The 15502-nt window shown below is 55.3% G+C and overlaps 2 protein-coding genes across 2 annotated transcripts; one reads left to right on the top strand and one right to left on the bottom strand.

Annotated features, from left to right (window-relative positions):
- Positions 1-1435: 1435 nt before the first annotated feature.
- Positions 1436-7044, bottom strand: LOC123375808. Its single transcript, XM_045027091.1, has 4 exons — positions 6952-7044; positions 2222-2784; positions 1778-1837; positions 1436-1500 (listed from the first exon to the last, which is right to left on the bottom strand). The coding sequence occupies exons 2-4, from the start codon at positions 2775-2777 to the stop codon at positions 1436-1438; spliced, it is 681 nt and encodes a 226-aa protein (XP_044883026.1). The 5' UTR covers positions 2778-2784; positions 6952-7044.
- Positions 7045-8577: 1533 nt separating this feature from the next.
- Positions 8578-15283, top strand: LOC123375807. The gene is made up of 5 exons (XM_045027090.1): positions 8578-8754; positions 9443-9767; positions 13935-14497; positions 14882-14941; positions 15219-15283. Exons 2-5 carry the CDS (start codon positions 9610-9612, stop codon positions 15281-15283), a joined length of 846 nt encoding a protein of 281 aa, XP_044883025.1. The 5' UTR covers positions 8578-8754; positions 9443-9609.
- The last annotated feature ends 219 nt before the right edge of the window (positions 15284-15502 follow it).

The raw sequence follows: 15502 nt of genomic DNA, 5'->3' as shown, positions 1-15502 counted from the left end.
TCAGTGAATCAGCTCTCGTTTCCTAGGGACACTGCTGTTCCCGGAGGGATTGTCCTCATGGCCGTTCCATCCATCCTGCATGTGCCTTGATCCTGACGTGCTGTTCATGGATCAGGGGTTCAGAGCAAATAGACCAGTCCCAAGACTGACCATTGTCCCAGCCTGGAGAGACAAGGAGCTTGTGCCCAGCAAGGCGTGGGCAGTGTCATGAAGCCCCTTTTCAAGCTCTGCGACCAGGGCTCGGCTACTCCACCCTGAGCACAAAGTCTGAGCCCCTTGGGGAGGAGGAGAGGCTGTTTGTAGAGCGTGTACGCCTGCCCGCTGACCCTCCCCTGCCTCCTTCTCCCACAGCACGTCCATCTCTCTCTCCTGGCAAACAACACCCAGGAGAGAGCCAGGGCCGGACAGACCAGCGCGGCCCTGCTCCAGTTTGCCACCTCCCTGCCTGGATTTGACGTAAGTGCAGGGCCGGCTCTAACATTTCTGCCGCCCCAAGCAAAAAAAAAGAGCACCGCCCAACCCCCCGCTCCTCCCCGAGCGCCGCGTCACCCAAGTCCCCGTCCCCCCAGCGCCGCGTTGGGTTGGACTTTCCTGCTTTTCCTCTGTAAAATGAAGCCTTCAGCCTCTTTACTGAGGTTTGGTCTACATTCAAAACTTGAACCAGCATAGCAATGTCAGTCGGGATGTGGGAAAACCCACACACCGGGACATAGCCCTGCCGACAAACCCCCAGTGAGATGCAGCTATACCACCACCAGCTGGAGCAGGGGCTGTTTGGATCTGAGGATCAAGTTCAGTCCATTATAAAAAGAAGGGTAATTGTGAAATCTGGATCCAGGTTCAGATTTTAAACACCCAAAGATTTGAGAAGTTGGTTCTGGATTTGGGTCAGATCTTTTTCTGCTCTACAGACACTGCTCAAACCCAATGGGCCATTGTCCATCCTACCGGCCTGCCTGTGTGCTCTGTCATGGAATGTCTCCCAAACCTGCACCCCCCAGCCCTAAACCCCTGCCTTTGTCAGCAAACAGCCACTAATTCACATAGCCCCTTCCAGAATCCCCTGGCTCAGGCTCTTACCCATAGAAGGTCTCTCTGAGCTGTGCTCACTAACCCTGCTCCCTCTGTAGCCCTTGGGTCTCAAGAAACCCAAGATCCTGCTGCTCCCTCCACACCACCGAGCCAACAGGCACAGAGCTGGGGACACGCCCCTTATTTATACTGGGGCTCCGCCCATGGCCACACCACCCAACCTGCCCCCAGTGTGATTTCACCCAGAGACGCTTTGTGATGCGGTCCCCATGGCAACAGCTGGTGGGGTCACCACAACACCTGGAGGGATGCTGCTGCCCAGCCTGGCCCCACCCCAGTGCAGTCTTGATAAGAGCAGAGGGATGAAGGGCCCTCCCCTCCCCTGGGGGTTTCTTACCACCAGCTACCGTGCCTGTGCCATCACAGTTATGTCGGCAAAGCCGCCCCCTTCCCAAAACCAGCGTCGCCCTACACAGACATGGGGTTGGAAATGGGATAGTGTCTGCGAGTAGCGGAAACCTTGGCCTGTGTGGGACAAATGTCCCCACTTTGGGGTGCCAGATAACAGAGAACAGAGGAGCTGTGTCCCCCCATTGGGGGTGAGGGATTCTCTGGGTCAAGCCCCCCTGCCTGGGTGGGGATGGAACAAGGAGCAGGACAGACTGGGGGGCACCGCAGCTGGGGGATTTTTGTACCTCAGCTCTGCCCTGGAGGTGCTGCTGGATCACCGTGATGGGGAACGAACCCTCCTCCTCCTCCTCTTCTTCCTCCTCCTCAGGCCACGACACCTGGGCACTGGGGGTGTCTACACCAGGGAGGGAAGGAGAAAATTCAATCCCTTCTGCTGCTGGGGGGATGCAGTGGACAGAGAAGGCTCCATGTTTCCCCTTTCTCTGTAAGGAGCCCCATGGCAGCGAGGGTCCCACCCTGCCCCTCCCAGAGACGCCCTCAGCCCCATCAGCCTCAGGGCCCAGTGGCAGTCAGCCCCTCCCCAACATGGTCAGGGGAGGCTGGAGCTCCCCGACTCCACCCAGCATCCCCTGCCTTGGGGCGTGGCTGTGCCACCCCCACTGGTATCAGTGGGGCTCACGTGGGTCAGTCCCGGCGCCTTGTCGAGCCGATGGGCACAGGGTGTTACTAGTCCCCCACCGCCCCAGTCCTCCTCCCTTTCCCCTGGGTCTCCCCTCACCTCCAAAGAGGGAGCCTAGAAACTCTGGGCTGCCAGACCCCACGGAGGAGCTGCTGGCCCCGCAGGAGTACACGGAGCTGCTGGTGTTTGTCGCGCAGTCGCTCAACTCCTGTTCTGGGCTGGCGGGAGGCTCCTCCGGAGTCAGGGTGGTGCTGGTGGGAGGCTCCTCTTGGGCCAGGGTCGGGCTGGCGCAGGTGGTGGACGGCTCCTGCTGGGCCCTGGGGCGCAGCTCCTGGCACCTTGGCTTCCTGCGAAGGAAGCCCCAGAGCTGCCTTCCCCGTCTCCTGCCCTCCCCTGGCTCTCTCCTCCATAGCTGTACCTGGGGCCACCTCCATTTCGGCCCAGAAGGTGCCTCAGGGTCAGCTAGGGGAGCTGCTGTCTTCCTCCTCCTCCAGCACGCGACGCAGCTCCTCTCTTTCCCCTGGTCATGAGCCTTTTCCCCGCCTGCGGGGACAGAGGGGCCGCTCTCCTCCTGGGAAGGCTGGCTGATGTTTTCTCCTGGCTCTGGAGCCACCTGCTCGGCCTTACTCCTCTGCATCTGCCTGATTCGCTCCATCCTGGAACTGAATGGGGAGCAGCCATGAGTCTGGCTTCGAAGCAGCCTCTCATTAACGAGCCTGCCTGCTTCCCTGCCCACCTCCCCTCTGCTGAGGCAATTTCTCCTCCGACATATCCCACCCCAGGGCACAGGAACCCTCAACCTGGGGAATAAACCCTGACAAGGGACGGGCTGGGAGTCCTAATTGTGGGATATTCCTAGCTTCCTTCACCCTCCTCCTCCATCTCCTGCACCTAGGTGGCCTGCAAAGGGTGCCGCACAATGCCCTGCCAGCAGGGGAAGGGTAGAAACCAGGAGATCGAAAGTGGCTGTGAAAACAATACAATGCCACTAGCGGAACACTTCCAGAGCTGGGACGTGCCAACAGGACTCTATTCCCAGTCTCCCTGGCTCCGAGTGTGACCTGTTGTAGTGACTGACGGATTTGCCCCTTGTCCCCCATCCCAAGCCAATAACACAACTCTGGGTTGGCAAGCATGAGTTAGACCTTCTCAGCACCCCTCTGTCTCCCGCAGCCCTCAGCTGTTCCTTGTTTTACAGTGGCTTGGACGGGAACAGGACTGGAATTTGTTACTGGCTCACTGGGTGGTTCTGGCCAATGAGGGTCTCAGTCTAGCCTCAGAGGCCCACACCCCCAGACACTACAAGTCAGGGTGGATTGATTTCATTCCAAATGTTTTGTAGTTCTATTTTTGAGTTATTTTCCTAATGAGAGATTGATTCTCAGGAAATTCTTAGTGGTGGCCGATGACAGAACACAGAGCAATGGTCCCAAGTTGCACTGTGGAAGGCTTAGCTTGGCTCTTACGAAACACTAGTTCACTAGGAGGGGGGTGAAGCCCTGGAATGGGTTCCCTAGGGAGGTGGTGGAATCTCCATCCTTACAAGTTTTTAAAGGTCAGCTTGACAAAGCCCTGGCTGGGATGATGAAGTTGGGATTGGTCCTGTTTTGAGCAGGGGGGTGGACTAGATACCAGCCCTAGTCTTCTATGATTCTAGGAACAAGGATCCATTCAAACATGTTGACTTGCTGGTTTTGCAGGATACATACAAACAAAAATGTGGACTGAACCATTTGTTTTCATTTCAAACAAACTGAGGTAAAGAACTATCTCCAGTTCGTGCACTGAACTGATTGTTCCTGCTCATAATGTCCTTCCAGATTTTAGAAGTAGTAGTTCACATCTCCTCTCTAGCCTTTATTCATAGATTACAAGGGGAAAAAAAGCCTTCCTCCTTTTTCAACTTCCAGTCAGTTTCTTACATTTGAATGAAGTAGCTGCATCAATGGAAATGAAGAAAATATTCTTTCTGCACCTGCAGAAGAGGCTAGTGCTGCCAAAGTCTGGCTGAGTGTTTCCAATAACTTCTGGGCCCCCAGGTGCTTAGGCAGTGATTTCCAACAGTTCAGTGCTTTGACTTCCTCTGACACTTGGCAGCAAACATGGACTTCTTCATAGATGTGTTTATTTAAATTACTTTAATAGGCTGGAGCAACTAGAGGCCTTAACATCGCTTGTCATAGTTTCACATTTTATACTTGATAAGTTTCAAAAAACAAACTTTCAATTTAAATTTTAAAAACTCAGTTTAAATAAACAAAAATTTCTTTGGGGGGTTTTGGATTGTGAAAAAGCCATTGATTGGTCTTGTCCTTGATTTTAGAAGAACTACTTCATCTGAACCAATCAGAAGCTGCTTGAATTCTATTCAAGGAGAGGAGGCAGCAAAATTCATCCTATCAGTAATTTGCTGGGCCTTATTTCCTCAGTCTTGTGGCTCTTCTGTGAATCCGCTCTGATTTATCAGCATCTGTCTCAAATTGCGGACACCAGAAATGGACACAATATTCCAGGCATGGTTGCACCAGTGCCCAGTACAGAGATATGGAACCTCTCTACCTCTCCCTGAGAATCTGCTAGGACAGAGTCCCCTATCTCATACACAGAGCCAGGGGTGAGCTGGAGCCGGTTCGCACTGGTTCGCAGGAACCGGTTGTTAAATTTAGAAGGCCTTTTAGAACCGGTTGTTCTGGGACACCCAGTTCTATAAGGGCTTTATTTAACAAAAGCTCCCGCACTCTGCCCCGGCCCCCAGCTCACTTCCCCCTCCTTTCCTGAATGCTCCGCCCCCCTTCTCCTCCCCCTCCCCTGCTTCCCGCGAATCAGATGTTCACGGGAAGCCTGAAACAAGCAGCAGGCAGGGAGGCAAGCTGGGGCGCGGGGGGAGGGGAGGTGCGGCCGCCTCAGCGGCTCCCTCCAGCCCAGCTCCTGGTCCGGCCAAGCGCCCCTAGCCCTGTCCTGTCCCAGCCCCAGCCGAGGGTCCCCAGCTTTGGCCCCACGGCTCCAGGCCGGCCCCCCCAGCGCCAGTGCTGGGCCTGGCCCCCACGGCTCCGGTGCCGGTCCCGGCCCCCACGGCACTGGCGCCAGTCCCGGCCTGGGCCTGCAGTTGCGGTTCTGGCTCCAGCGCTGCGGCTTCAGCTCCGGCATTGAGGGCCGTGGTTGTGGCTCCGGCCCCAAGGCACCGCTGCCGGTCCCGGCCCAGGCCCGCAGTTGCGGCTCCAGTGCCGGTCCTGGCCCAGGCCTGCGGTTGCGGCTCCGGTGCCAGCCTGGGCCCGCGGTTGCGGCTCCGGCCCGGCAGTGCTGGTCCCGGCCCGGCCTGTCCCCGCAGTTGTGGCTCCGGCCCCGCGGCGCCGGTTTCAGTCCCGGGCCCAGCCCGGCATGACCCCGCGGTTGCGGCTCTGGCCTCACCCCACACTGAGCTTTTCATAGAAACATTTGTTGTGAAACAATTCAGTCTCCTAATGTGGCCTCTATTTCACCGGCTATGAAATTTCACACACTTTGCACCATATGAAGCCCAATTGCTTGTAAGTCACTAAAAGGCACCTTCCAGAATGACAGGCAGTTGTGATGTGAGGACACCAGGAAACAGAGACTCCACCTCTCTCCTGGGTAATTTGTTCCAGTGGCTAGTCTCCCTCATTGTCATAATTACATTTGAAATTGACAACCTCTGATAAGGACCAAATCTATGACAATCTTTTAAATTTAAATAATTTAAATAGAAGAGAAAAAATAACATCCAGTAGAACATGTTCACTGCCAAGTTTTTCAAACAGTCGCACCACTGATGTGAGAGCTAAGGCCCTGGAAGCAAAGTTAGCTGAAATGCTAACCCAGCTTTGGACAGCAGTAGCTTCCTTGAAAGGTGCAGAAAATATTGTCTTCCTTTCAGTTTAGTCAAATCGTTCAGTTCCATCGACTAGTTTGTTGAAATTCAAGAAAGCCATTGGGAATTCACAAAACAGGCAAACTTGTTTTCCTCCCTCAATCTATGGATAAAAACGAGGGGATAGATCTACTGGTTCATCAATCTAGAAACACCTGGAGACAAGAATGTATCATTTCACTTAACTAACCACGCAGCAAATTGCCTTTGTTTAAGAAATCAGTTAGTTTGAAATGCAAAACATTTTGATACAACTTCTTTCTTATGCTTCTCTTTCTAGCTCTGGCATGACCTTGCTGTGTGACCAAAGAGAGGTCACTTCTTTTCTCTTTCCCTCGGTATCATGGGGGATGGAGAAAATTCTCTCAGCCCTAGCAGGAGAGAGATTTGAGCAAGTCAGGCGTGTTAGGGCCCTTGTGCTCTAAAGGACAATGGGCGATCATTGTTCGGGGTAAGAATCCCAACGGATTTGTTACTTGTCCCCCAACCAAAGACAATAACACATCTCTGTATTTTCAGTCATGAGTTAGACATTCTCAGCACCCCTCTGTCCCCTGCAGCCCTCAGGTATTCCTTGGATTAGGGAGGCTTGGATGCTAAGAGAACTGGAATTATTTGACTGGCTTCCTGGGTGTTACTAGCCCATGAGGGTCTCAGTCTGGCCCCCAAGGCCCACACTCCCAGACACTAAAGATCAGGATGGGTTGATTTCACTCCAAGTTTTTTGTAGTTGCATTTCTGAATTATTTTCCTAATGAAAGATTGATTCTCATGAAATCTTAGAGCTGGCAGATGGCAGAACAAGGAGCAATGCTCTCAAGTTGCAGTGTGGAAGGCTTGGATATTAGGAAAAACTTTTTCACTAGGAGGGTGGTGATGCCTTTGAATCTGCTAGGATAGAGTCCCCTATCTTGTATTTAGAGCCTATATTTTTTCTTACCTTCTACACAGATGACAATATCTTTGAAACAAAAGAGACTTTTCTTCTGCCTCCTCCTCAGCCTCTCTGCCACGTGCCGAGCGCTTTCTCTTCACGCCCATGCCGGGGGGCTCATATGACGGCTGTGGACAGAGGCGGTTGGAGGCCACAGGTTCCATGCTGCGGGTGCAGGAGTGGCTGCAGCATCCCCAGAGATGGACGCACAGGGCGGCTACAATACACAGCCCCTGAAGGCTGAGCCGTGGCCTCTGCCCCACAGAGCAGCGAGCTGGGAGGCGCCCCGCCGGCACAGACATCAGCTAAGTGACTTACTTTGGGGGTTCTCGTATGTGGGGGGGGATGCCCTGGGGTCACGGAGCATCTCAGGGGCTTGTGAGCTAGGGCAGGGAGCTAAATGGTCTGGGCAAGGGGCTGGAGGTCAGGAAGGCAAATGTGGGCAAGGGCTGGGTGAGAGAAAGGGGGTGTGGGCAGAGGGCTGGAAGGGGGTTGTGGGTGGGGGACAGGGGCTGGATGGGTGGAAGGCGAGTGTGGGTGGGGTTCAGGGGGCTGGATGGGAGGAAGGGTGGAGGGTGGGGGACAGGGGGTGGATGGGAGGAAGGGGGTGTGGGTGGGTTACAGGGAGCTGGATGGGAGGAAGGGGGTGTGGGTGGGGTTCAGGGGGCTGAATGGGAGGAAGGGGGTGTGGGTGGGGGACAGGGGCTGGATGGGAGGAAGGGGGTGTGGGTGAGGGACAGGGGCTGGATGGGTGGAAGGCGAGTGTGGGTGGGGTTCAGGGGGCTGGATGGGAGGAAGGGGGTGTGGGCAGGGGACAGGGGGCTGGATGGGTTGAAGGGGGGACGGGTGGGGTTCAGGGGGCTGGATGGGTGGAAGGCGAGTGTGGGTGGGGTTCAGGGGGCTGGATGGGTGGAAGGCGAGTGTGGGTGGGGTTCAGGGGGCTGGATGGGTGGAAGTGGGTGTGAGTGGGGTTCAGGGGCTGGATGGGAGGAAGGGGGGTGTGGGTGGGGTTCAGGGGGCTGGATGGGAGGAAGGGGGGTGTGGGTGGGGTTCAGGGGGCTGGATGGGTTGAAGGGGGGATGGGTGGGGTTCAGAGGGCTGGATGGGTGGAAGGCGAGTGTGGGTGGGGTTCAGGGGGCTGGATGGGAGGAAGGGGGGTGTGAGTGGGGCTCAGGGCGCTGGATGGGAGGAAGGGGGGTGTGGTTGGCGACTGGATGGACCCAGTCCATCCCCCCCACCCCACAAAATTCACCTCATTCCCTCCCCTGCCATAACCCCTCCCTCCCTTCTCCCCACCACAAAATCAATGTCCTCAGCCTCCCACCACAGCCAAACCCCTCGCTCCTCTAGGACCCCATCTGGCTCTCACTACTTCCCCCTCCCCCCAGCCCATCCAGCCCTCCTCCTCCCCAGTCCCCAAATCCACCTCTCCCCTTCACTGTGCCAGAGTCCAGCTCCTGTCCTGCTCTCACCCCCAAATGCCCTTCCTCCCTCACCACAACTCCGCTCCTCTTCCCTCTTTGGGGTCTAGAGAGCGTGGCCCCTTTAAATCTTTTTCCCAAGGGGGAGCGGGGGAGTAAGAATAAGGAGGGAAGCTCCAGGGGCCAGGCTGGAGCGGGGGGGGGGGGAAGCAGCATGGCTGGCCCTGGGAAGGGAGCAGGAGAACCTGTCTGAGGCCTGAGCAGGACGGGCCCGATCGGGGACAGCCCAGGACAGGAGCCCGGAGCAGCCCTGTGCCCGGGGGAATCGCCCGAGCGGGACAGGCCAGAGCTGGACCCAGGATCAGGCTGCCCAGGGCTGCGTGGGGGTGTGAGTACTGGGGCTGGTGACTCTGCACTGGGAACAAGGGGGGAGGCTGTAGCTAGTTCAGTGGGGAGGGGGTCGCTCTGGGGGGCTTTGCAGAGAGCAGCAGCAGAGGCACCGGAGGGGTTTGCTGGGGAGAGTTCACAGGCGCCGAAGACGACCAGGAGCCCCCAAGACTCACCACCGGACTGGAACTTTGCCCAGGACCCCTGAACTCTGTGTGCAGACACATTGCTCAGTGTCTGCCCTTCCTGACTGTGTTCCCACTGGGCCCCTGGGGCCTTGGTTTGAATGCAGCCCTGTTTTACTGCTCCCTCTATATTTCCCCTTGTTGTTTTTCTCCTCTCAGCCCTCTGTAAATAAATATCTTCCTTTGTTATATCCATTGTACTTTTCCTGTGGGTGGGTGTGTTCACTCTGGGGGGTTTGGAACAGGTGCCCCTGGGGTGGAAGGGATTTCTCCTGCTGCGTTCCTGCGCGCGCTGTCTCTTGGCCAGAGCTGCCTGCAGAGCAGACTCCATCTTGGCCATGAGGGCGCTAAAGTTACAGTCGCACTCAGTGAGTCCCCTTCCCCACCCCCTCCCCCTGCCCGCGGGGGGGCCCCTTTGGGCTTGGGACACAGGGCTGGGAGCGGGTGGGGGACTCACCGCAGGGGGCGATGGCCGCAGGACCTAGGCTTTCATTCTGCTTTCAGAGTCGCAGAGATCAAGGGAGTCGCCCCCTCATCAGGGGGTCTCTGCCGGGAGCCCTGTTCCTGAGGACACAGTGGAGGAGAGGGTCTCTGCCCCTGCTGGCCCCAGGGACCCAAGCCAGCAGCCCTCCGCGGCCACATCCGTCACCAGCCACTCCTGCACCCGCAGCATGGAACCTGTGGCCTCCAACCGCCTCTGTCCACAGCCGTCATATGAGCCCCCCGGCACGGGCGTGAAGAGAAAGCGCTCGGCACGTGGCAGAGAGGCTGAGGAGGAGGCAGAAGAAAAGTCTCTTTTGTTTCAAAGATATTGTCATCTGTGTAGAAGGTAAGAAAAAATATAGGCTCTAAATACAAGATAGGGGACTCTATCCTAGCAGATTCAAAGGCATCACCACCCTCCTAGTGAAAAAGTTTTTCCTAATATCCAAGCCTTCCACACTGCAACTTGAGAGCATTGCTCCTTGTTCTGCCATCTGCCAGCTCTAAGATTTCATGAGAATCAATCTTTCATTAGGAAAATAATTCAGAAATGCAACTACAAAAAACTTGGAGTGAAATCAACCCATCCTGATCTTTAGTGTCTGGGAGTGTGGGCCTTGGGGGCCAGACTGAGACCCTCATGGGCTAGTAACACCCAGGAAGCCAGTCAAATAATTCCAGTTCTCTTAGCATCCAAGCCTCCCTAATCCAAGGAATACCTGAGGGCTGCAGGGGACAGAGGGGTGCTGAGAATGTCTAACTCATGACTGAAAATACAGAGATGTGTTATTGTCTTTGGTTGGGGGACAAGTAACAAATCCGTTGGGATTCTTACCCCGAACAATGATCGCCCATTGTCCTTTAGAGCACAAGGGCCCTAACACGCCTGACTTGCTCAAATCTCTCTCCTGCTAGGGCTGAGAGAATTTTCTCCATCCCCCATGATACCGAGGGAAAGAGAAAAGAAGTGACCTCTCTTTGGTCACACAGCAAGGTCATGCCAGAGCTAGAAAGAGAAGCATAAGAAAGAAGTTGTATCAAAATGTTTTGCATTTCAAACTAACTGATTTCTTAAACAAAGGCAATTTGCTGCGTGGTTAGTTAAGTGAAATGATACATTCTTGTCTCCAGGTGTTTCTAGATTGATGAACCAGTAGATCTATCCCCTCGTTTTTATCCATAGATTGAGGGAGGAAAACAAGTTTGCCTGTTTTGTGAATTCCCAATGGCTTTCTTGAATTTCAACAAACTAGTCGATGGAACTGAACGATTTGACTAAACTGAAAGGAAGACAATATTTTCTGCACCTTTCAAGGAAGCTACTGCTGTCCAAAGCTGGGTTAGCATTTCAGCTAACTTTGCTTCCAGGGCCTTAGCTCTCACATCAGTGGTGCGACTGTTTGAAAAACTTGGCAGTGAACATGTTCTACTGGATGTTATTTTTTCTCTTCTATTTAAATTATTTAAATTTAAAAGATTGTCATAGATTTGGTCCTTATCAGAGGTTGTCAATTTCAAATGTAATTATGACAATGAGGGAGACTAGCCACTGGAACAAATTACCCAGGAGAGAGGTGGAGTCTCTGTTTCCTGGTGTCCTCACATCACAACTGCCTGTCATTCTGGAAGGTGCCTTTTAGTGACTTACAAGCAATTGGGCTTCATATGGTGCAAAGTGTGTGAAATTTCATAGCCGGTGAAATAGAGGCCACATTAGGAGACTGAATTGTTTCACAACAAATGTTTCTATGAAAAGCTCAGTGTGGGGTGAGGCCAGAGCCGCAACCGCGGGGTCATGCCGGGCTGGGCCCGGGACTGAAACCGGCGCCGCGGGGCCGGAGCCACAACTGCGGGGACAGGCCGGGCCGGGACCAGCACTGCCGGGCCGGAGCCGCAACCGCGGGCCCAGGCTGGCACCGGAGCCGCAACCGCAGGCCTGGGCCAGGACCGGCACTGGAGCCGCAACTGCGGGCCTGGGCCGGGACCGGCAGCGGTGCCTTGGGGCCGGAGCCACAACCACGGCCCTCAATGCCGGAGCTGAAGCCGCAGCGCTGGAGCCAGAACCGCAACTGCAGGCCCAGGCCGGGACTGGCGCCAGTGCCGTGGGGGCCGGGACCGGCACCGGAGCCGTGGGGGCCAGGCCCAGCACTGGCGCTGGGGGGGCCGGCCTGGAGCCGTGGGGCCAAAGCTGGGGACCCTCGGCTGGGGCTGGGACAGGACAGGGCTAGGGGCGCTTGGCCGGACCAGGAGCTGGGCTGGAGGGAGCCGCTGAGGCGGCCGCACCTCCCCTCCCCCCGCGCCCCAGCTTGCCTCCCTGCCTGCTGCTTGTTTCAGGCTTCCCGTGAACATCTGATTCGCGGGAAGCAGGGGAGGGGGAGGAGAAGGGGGGCGGAGCATTCAGGAAAGGAGGGGGAAGTGAGCTGGGGGCCGGGGCAGAGTGCGGGAGCTTTTGTTAAATAAAGCCCTTATAGAACTGGGTGTCCCAGAACAACCGGTTCTAAAAGGCCTTCTAAATTTAACAACCGGTTCCTGCGAACCAGTGCGAACCGGCTCCAGCTCACCCCTGGCTCTGTGTATGAGATAGGGGACTCTGTCCTAGCAGATTCTCAGGGAGAGGTAGAGAGGTTCCATATCTCTGTACTGGGCACTGGTGCAACCATGCCTGGAATATTGTGTCCATTTCTGGTGTCCGCAATTTGAGACAGATGCTGATAAATCAGAGCGGATTCACAGAAGAGCCACAAGACTGAGGAAATAAGGCCCAGCAAATTACTGATAGGATGAATTTTGCTGCCTCCTCTCCTTGAATAGAATTCAAGCAGCTTCTGATTGGTTCAGATGAAGTAGTTCTTCTAAAATCAAGGACAAGACCAATCAATGGCTTTTTCACAATCCAAAACCCCCCAAAGAAATTTTTGTTTATTTAAACTGAGTTTTTAAAATTTAAATTGAAAGTTTGTTTTTTGAAACTTATCAAGTATAAAATGTGAAACTATGACAAGCGATGTTAAGGCCTCTAGTTGCTCCAGCCTATTAAAGTAATTTAAATAAACACATCTATGAAGAAGTCCATGTTTGCTGCCAAGTGTCAGAGGAAGTCAAAGCACTGAACTGTTGGAAATCACTGCCTAAGCACCTGGGGGCCCAGAAGTTATTGGAAACACTCAGCCAGACTTTGGCAGCACTAGCCTCTTCTGCAGGTGCAGAAAGAATATTTTCTTCATTTCCATTGATGCAGCTACTTCATTCAAATGTAAGAAACTGACTGGAAGTTGAAAAAGGAGGAAGGCTTTTTTTCCCCTTGTAATCTATGAATAAAGGCTAGAGAGGAGATGTGAACTACTACTTCTAAAATCTGGAAGGACATTATGAGCAGGAACAATCAGTTCAGTGCACGAACTGGAGATAGTTCTTTACCTCAGTTTGTTTGAAATGAAAACAAATGGTTCAGTCCACATTTTTGTTTGTATGTATCCTGCAAAACCAGCAAGTCAACATGTTTGAATGGATCCTTGTTCCTAGAATCATAGAAGACTAGGGCTGGTATCTAGTCCACCCCCCTGCTCAAAACAGGACCAATCCCAACTTCATCATCCCAGCCAGGGCTTTGTCAAGCTGACCTTTAAAAACTTGTAAGGATGGAGATTCCACCACCTCCCTAGGGAACCCATTCCAGGGCTTCACCCCCCTCCTAGTGAACTAGTGTTTCGTAAGAGCCAAGCTAAGCCTTCCACAGTGCAACTTGGGACCATTGCTCTGTGTTCTGTCATCGGCCACCACTAAGAATTTCCTGAGAATCAATCTCTCATTAGGAAAATAACTCAAAAATAGAACTACAAAACATTTGGAATGAAATCAATCCACCCTGACTTGTAGTGTCTGGGGGTGTGGGCCTCTGAGGCTAGACTGAGACCCTCATTGGCCAGAACCACCCAGTGAGCCAGTAACAAATTCCAGTCCTGTTCCCGTCCAAGCCACTGTAAAACAAGGAACAGCTGAGGGCTGCGGGAGACAGAGGGGTGCTGAGAAGGTCTAACTCATGCTTGCCAACCCAGAGTTGTGTTATTGGCTTGGGATGGGGGACAAGGGGCAAATCCGTCAGTCACTACAACAGGTCACACTCGGAGCCAGGGAGACTGGGAATAGAGTCCTGTTGGCACGTCCCAGCTCTGGAAGTGTTCCGCTAGTGGCATTGTATTGTTTTCACAGCCACTTTCGATCTCCTGGTTTCTACCCTTCCCCTGCTGGCAGGGCATTGTGCGGCACCCTTTGCAGGCCACCTAGGTGCAGGAGATGGAGGAGGAGGGTGAAGGAAGCTAGGAATATCCCACAATTAGGGCTCCCAGCCCGTCCCTTGTCAGGGTTTGTTCCCCAGGTTGAGGGTTCCTGTGCCCTGGGGTGGGATATGTCGGAGGAGAAATTGCCTCAGCAGAGGGGAGGTGGGCAGGGAAGCAGGCAGGCTCGTTAATGAGAGGCTGCTTCGAAGCCAGACTCATGGCTGCTCCCCATTCAGTTCCAGGATGGAGCGAATCAGGCAGATGCAGAGGAGTAAGGCCGAGCAGGTGGCTCCAGAGCCAGGAGAAAACATCAGCCAGCCTTCCCAGGAGGAGAGCGGCCCCTCTGTCCCCGCAGGCGGGGAAAAGGCTCATGACCAGGGGAAAGAGAGGAGCTGCGTCGCGTGCTGGAGGAGGAGGAAGACAGCAGCTCCCCTAGCTGACCCTGAGGCACCTTCTGGGCCGAAATGGAGGTGGCCCCAGGTACAGCTATGGAGGAGAGAGCCAGGGGAGGGCAGGAGACGGGGAAGGCAGCTCTGGGGCTTCCTTCGCAGGAAGCCAAGGTGCCAGGAGCTGCGCCCCAGGGCCCAGCAGGAGCCGTCCACCACCTGCGCCAGCCCGACCCTGGCCCAAGAGGAGCCTCCCACCAGCACCACCCTGACTCCGGAGGAGCCTCCCGCCAGCCCAGAACAGGAGTTGAGCGACTGCGCGACAAACACCAGCAGCTCCGTGTACTCCTGCGGGGCCAGCAGCTCCTCCGTGGGGTCTGGCAGCCCAGAGTTTCTAGGCTCCCTCTTTGGAGGTGAGGGGAGACCCAGGGGAAAGGGAGGAGGACTGGGGCGGTGGGGGACTAGTAACACCCTGTGCCCATCGGCTCGACAAGGCGCCGGGACTGACCCACGTGAGCCCCACTGATACCAGTGGGGGTGGCACAGCCACGCCCCAAGGCAGGGGATGCTGGGTGGAGTCGGGGAGCTCCAGCCTCCCCTGACCATGTTGGGGAGGGGCTGACTGCCACTGGGCCCTGAGGCTGATGGGGCTGAGGGCGTCTCTGGGAGGGGCAGGGTGGGACCCTCGCTGCCATGGGGCTCCTTACAGAGAAAGGGGAAACATGGAGCCTTCTCTGTCCACTGCATCCCCCCAGCAGCAGAAGGGATTGAATTTTCTCCTTCCCTCCCTGGTGTAGACACCCCCAGTGCCCAGGTGTCGTGGCCTGAGGAGGAGGAAGAAGAGGAGGAGGAGGAGGGTTCGTTCCCCATCACGGTGATCCAGCAGCACCTCCAGGGCAGAGCTGAGGTACAAAAATCCCCCAGCTGCGGTGCCCCCCAGTCTGTCCTGCTCCTTGTTCCATCCCCACCCAGGCAGGGGGGCTTGACCCAGAGAATCCCTCACCCCCAATGGGGGGACACAGCTCCTCTGTTCTCTGTTATCTGGCACCCCAAAGTGGGGACATTTGTCCCACACAGGCCAAGGTTTCCGCTACTCGCAGACACTATCCCATTTCCAACCCCATGTCTGTGTAGGGCGACGCTGGTTTTGGGAAGGGGGCGGCTTTGCCGACATAACTGTGATGGCACAGGCACGGTAGCTGGTGGTAAGAAACCCCCAGGGGAGGGGAGGGCCCTTCATCCCTCTGCTCTTATCAAGACTGCACTGGGGTGGGGCCAGGCTGGGCAGCAGCATCCCTCCAGGTGTTGTGGTGACCCCACCAGCTGTTGCCATGGGGACCGCATCACAAAGCGTCTCTGGGTGAAATCACACTGGGGGCAGGTTGGGTGGTGTGGCCATGGGCGGAGCCCCAGTATAA

The sequence above is a fragment of the Mauremys mutica genome, chromosome 8, assembly GCF_020497125.1.
Source record: "Mauremys mutica isolate MM-2020 ecotype Southern chromosome 8, ASM2049712v1, whole genome shotgun sequence".
NCBI lineage: Eukaryota > Metazoa > Chordata > Testudines > Geoemydidae > Mauremys > Mauremys mutica.
Note: the sequence above shows the minus strand (reverse complement) of the source record. Positions and strands in the feature narration are given on the sequence as shown.